Raw genomic sequence first — 4,658 nt, forward strand, 5'->3', positions numbered from 1 at the left:
AAAGTCATATTTTGGTTGCCTTGGATTTGGTGTAATTTTCCTCAACTTCAGCTTGAATTTGCATATGAGTAGTTGGTGGTCTGTTCCACAATCAGCTCCTGGCCTAGTTTTCGCAGCTGATATTGAGCTTCTGCAGCGGTTCTTTCCACAGATGTAATCGATCTGATGCCTATGCGTACCATCAGGTGAAATCCAAGTATATAACCTGCGTTTATGTCTCTTAAAAAATGTATTTGCTATAAATAAGTCATTGATTCTGCAAAATTTGATCATTCTCTCTCCAGCTCCATTTCTGTCACCAAGTCCATGTGGCAAGTATCCACCGCCATGGGCTTTTGGAGGCTATAAGCCTTCATGGGAACAGACTGCCTCCTCTTTCAGCAGAGAAGCAGCTACTGGAGTCAAGCTATAGCTTTTGTTTAGCGGCTCAACATATAATTCACTGTGTCACCAAAGCAGTTTTTCCTTCCCCTACCAATGTGAAATTCTGAGTACAGAGTTGAGAGTAAAAAGTTGTTCAGGAAAGTCTAAGTCAATTAAGGTGACTGAAAATGGCACAATCACTCTGGAAGGCAGGTTGGTGCTTCCTCAAAAAGCTGAACATAAAAATACCATATGACACATATTCTGTTTGGAATATACCCTGAGAAAATGAGAAATGAGGCACAAATAGAGACTTGTATACCAATGTTCACAGAAGCATTATTCACCATCGCAAGAATGTAGAAACAGCCCACATGTCCAATGACAATTAAATAGATTGAGAAATTATGGTACATTCACACAATGGAGTTCTATGCAATATGCAGGAGCAATGACTTTGTAAATTACTACCTAACTTGGGAGGAATTGGAGAGCCTTATGCTGCGTGAACCAGCTCAGTCCCTCAAGGACAAATACTGTATAAAACCATTATTGTAGAATGAATATGAGGATCCAAGGGGGGAGGGGAGAGTGGAACCAGAAGGGTGAGGATTGGTGGCTGGGGGGAAGGGATGCTAATCATAGGGTCATACAATTTGAGTAGGGGGGTATGAAGGAAATGCAAAAGTTCCTCTGTGAAAAACAATGTATTTGAACTTTGTAAATAAACCAGTATGATAATAATAAAAGTGCACAATTTAGAAAACACAACAGAAAGTTAAAATAAATAAATAAGAAATGGACCTTTACTTTATAATCACCTAGGTTAAAAGAATAAAGTCCTTGGAAGAGATTTAAAAATTCAGTGATATTTAAAATGTACCATAAATTGTTTCTTATAAGGTATACATAACATTAATGGAAAATAAAATGGCCCTGGCATAACCTAAAGAAAAAAGGAAAGGGTTAAGTCCTTTAAAAAAAAAAAAAAGTAACAACTCTAATCCAGCAATAAAGATATTGGAGCAAGTTGGTTTATGCAGGAATTTAAAGTTAGAAAATAGTTTATCAAGTGAACTAGTTAAATATAGAAAGGTGTTGTTATTTTATAGATTTGACATTGATATGCAGCCTGACCAGCCTCTAACAATGAACACTGGAAATTGAGACCTCTTCGGCAAAAACATGCAAAATTCATGGCAGAAAAGTTCACTGCCGTTTCAAAGACCATATGACAAGAAAAGGCATAGATAGTATCATTTTCTTTACTTACTAAATTTTATTAATTTTAATGAACATTTACAGAGATTTTGGGTTTTCATTCATTCATTGTTGCAAGATAGTATAATTTTTGTAATACTAATTGCTTCTGGAAACCCTATAAACTTGGAGAAATGAAGAAAGTTATACAAGTGTTCAGGTCTTTTGTTCACAGGGTCGCTATGAGTCATCTACAACTCGACGGCATTTAACAATAATTTCTTTGTTGCTTTAGAGGATCAAATAAAGATGCCAATTATTACTGTTCTTATCTTTTCCTTTCCAACCCAAGGGGAGAAAGATTGTTCCTTGTCTTCCCTTACAAAACAAGTCATACCCAGTGCCATGGGTTTTTGGAGGTTATAAGCCTTTACGGGAACAGATTGCCTCCTCTTTCAGCAGAGGGGCAGCTACTGGAAAGAAGCTACACCTTTTGGTTAGCAGCCCAACATGTAATTCACTGTGTTAAAAGCATTTTTTCCTTCCCCTACTAATGTGGAATTCTGAGTACAGAGTTGAGAGTATAAAGTTGTTCAGGAAAGTCTAAGTGCATTGAAGAGACTGATTTGCAGAAGTAGAGGAGTTAGGGGAATTGAAAGCAGAAAGAATAGGGTTAGTCACGCCACCCTCATGATTGGAAAGAATACTGAGATTTGTGTTCTGAAAGTCACAAGACCTGACCTTGTTCCTTAGTAGTGACTGGATTGGCCATGGAAGGAGCCGACTATAAGGAACACCCAGAGAAGCTCACCTCAGGAAACAAAACAATCAGCATCAGCAAAGATCTCAACACACGAAGTGAGCAAGGCACATGTCTGAGTGTCTGGGTTGCATTTAAGCCCTTTGGTTTCTTATGGAACTAATTGCACTCTTCAGCCCTATATTGAATCAGATTGACTTTTCTTTCAGCTCCCAGGACAAGGGAGTTTAAATACTCACTCATGTCTTATGTCTATATACCCAAGTTTGTAGGCTCAGCTTCTATCACAGTGTGATAGAGTACAAAATATGAGAAAGATTTCAGAAGGAAATATAAAAGCTCTACCTTTCCTCCTGGTCTCTGGAGATACTGAAGGCTTCTCCCTTAGGAGCATCCACAGCTGGCTTCAGGCTAGCCCTCAAGGACTCAGTCAGGTCCCACCGAATGTGAAGGGTACTGCTGGCCATGCTGTCCAGAAAGCTGAGGATCTGGAGGCAATTCTGGATCCTGGATGGAAAAGGGCTGATTGATAAAAAGGCAGCTCTCTGCAAATCAGCAAATGGCCTGTGTTTTGTTTCTGTCCAGGACTGAAGTGGTTCCCACCCTTCCTCCAGGACTCCAAAACAGCCCAGCAGGTGGATGTCCTCAGCCAGCTTCTCAAACAGCCCATTCCTCTGGAAGAAGTCAGTGTTGACAGGGTCCAGGTGCAGCGCCACAGACATAGCACAGAGGGTGTGGAGGATTAGGTCCAGAGTCTCAGTGGGAGAGACTGGTCCCCACGTCTGTAGAGGTGGTTCTTGGAGAGTTCCTTCCAGATCAGAAAGCAAAGACAGCAGCCCATTGAATCCACTGGAGACTCTGAAAGCAGCACGGCCCTTGGGGGTTTCCAATATCCGAACTAGAGACTGAAACACCAAAGAGATAAACATGAGCCAAAGTCAGGTGGTAGAGCTTTAATGCTGTACACCCCTGCCAAGGTGCAGCACTGCAACTTTCCCTGCTAAACACCAGAGAAGTAGTCAGGCTTTTGTGTAACAAAAGACGATGCTGAAACATTGTGGATGTCTACATCTTTCCTCTCAATTTTTATTTTAGGGTACTCATATGCTTTATGTTGCATAGTTAATTAAATTTATACTAATGTACATGGTTGCTTGTGATTGATAATTGACTTGATGACAACTAGTTTGTCTTCATTTAAATGTAATCTTGTTGAGGAAACTTTCTCTGACTCTAAGCTTGTATGATATCCCTAGGATGAGTGTTTATACTCCTGTAGCACAGTTAATTACTTACTCTAGGTTTGCATGATTGTTGAGGAATAACAATATCAGTTTGAGGACTAAGGTGTGCCTAAATCAGGCCGTTGTCTTTAAAGACACTATGCATCTGAGTTTTATATAATGACTAAGGGTGACAGACGAAGAATTGGTGCCTTTGAACTTTGGTACTGGAGAGAGTACTGAACATCCCATGGATATTTCTTGGAGAAAATGCACCAAGAGTGCTCCTTGGAGGCAAAGGTGATAAAACTTCATCTAATATACTTAGAGCATTTTTTAATTTGTGTGTGTGTGTGTGTGTGTAGTCAAATCCGATCTGACTGGTACAGGAGGAGATTGTTCCTCATTCTTCAGCAAATCATCTGGTGGATTCAAACCACACTCTTCTGGGATTGCAGTGTAGCTTCTCGCCACTAGGTCATCAGAGCTCCCTACTTGGAGCATATTTCTAAGTGATGCTATTCCTTGGAGAGGGACATGATGCTTGGAAAGGTGGAGGGCAGTAAAGGAGAGAAAGAGCCTCAATCAGATGTACCAGCACTGTGATTGCAGCAATAAGCTTGAATGTGTCAGAAATTGTGAAGATAGCACAGGATAAGGTAGGTATCAGATCTGTTGTTCATAGAGTCACTGAGTCATACTTGACTCAATGATATCTAACAACAACAACAACAACAACTCAAATAAACTTTTGTGGCCAGACAAGTGGATAAGATAGTGTGATATTAATGCAAATAATGTTCCTGGAACTGTTGTGCATGTAAGACATTGCAAATAAAGTCAATGGAGCCATAACCAGAAACCTTGTCAGTTTGGCTATCCCTTCAGGCTTAAAAAAAAAAAGGTTAGAATTACACTAAGTAAACTAGCTTGGTCCATAATAACAAATACTATATAAGATCATTTGGCCAACTGAATGGAAGAGATCGATATTTATCCCTATCCCAAACAAAGGTGACCCAACAGAATGTGGAAACTACAGAACAATCTCACTGATTTCACATGCAAGCAAGATTTTACTGAAGATTATCCAAAAACGACTGCAACAGCAC

General features: G+C 39.9%; 1 protein-coding gene across 1 annotated transcript in view; it reads right to left on the reverse strand.

Annotated features, from left to right (window-relative positions):
* Positions 1–4,658, reverse strand: part of WDFY4 (WDFY family member 4) — a 704,682-nt gene that overhangs the window by 483,874 nt on the left and 216,150 nt on the right. Inside the window, exon 11 of the mRNA XM_006897732.1 lies at positions 2,669–3,228. Within this exon, the coding sequence (XP_006897794.1) occupies positions 2,669–3,228 (560 nt within the window). The remainder of the gene's footprint in view (positions 1–2,668; positions 3,229–4,658) is intronic.

Source organism: Elephantulus edwardii, unplaced genomic scaffold (assembly GCF_000299155.1).
Source record: "Elephantulus edwardii isolate Elephantulus edwardi_28Jun2011 unplaced genomic scaffold, EleEdw1.0 scaffold00213, whole genome shotgun sequence".
In the NCBI taxonomy this organism is placed as follows: domain Eukaryota; kingdom Metazoa; phylum Chordata; class Mammalia; order Macroscelidea; family Macroscelididae; genus Elephantulus; species Elephantulus edwardii.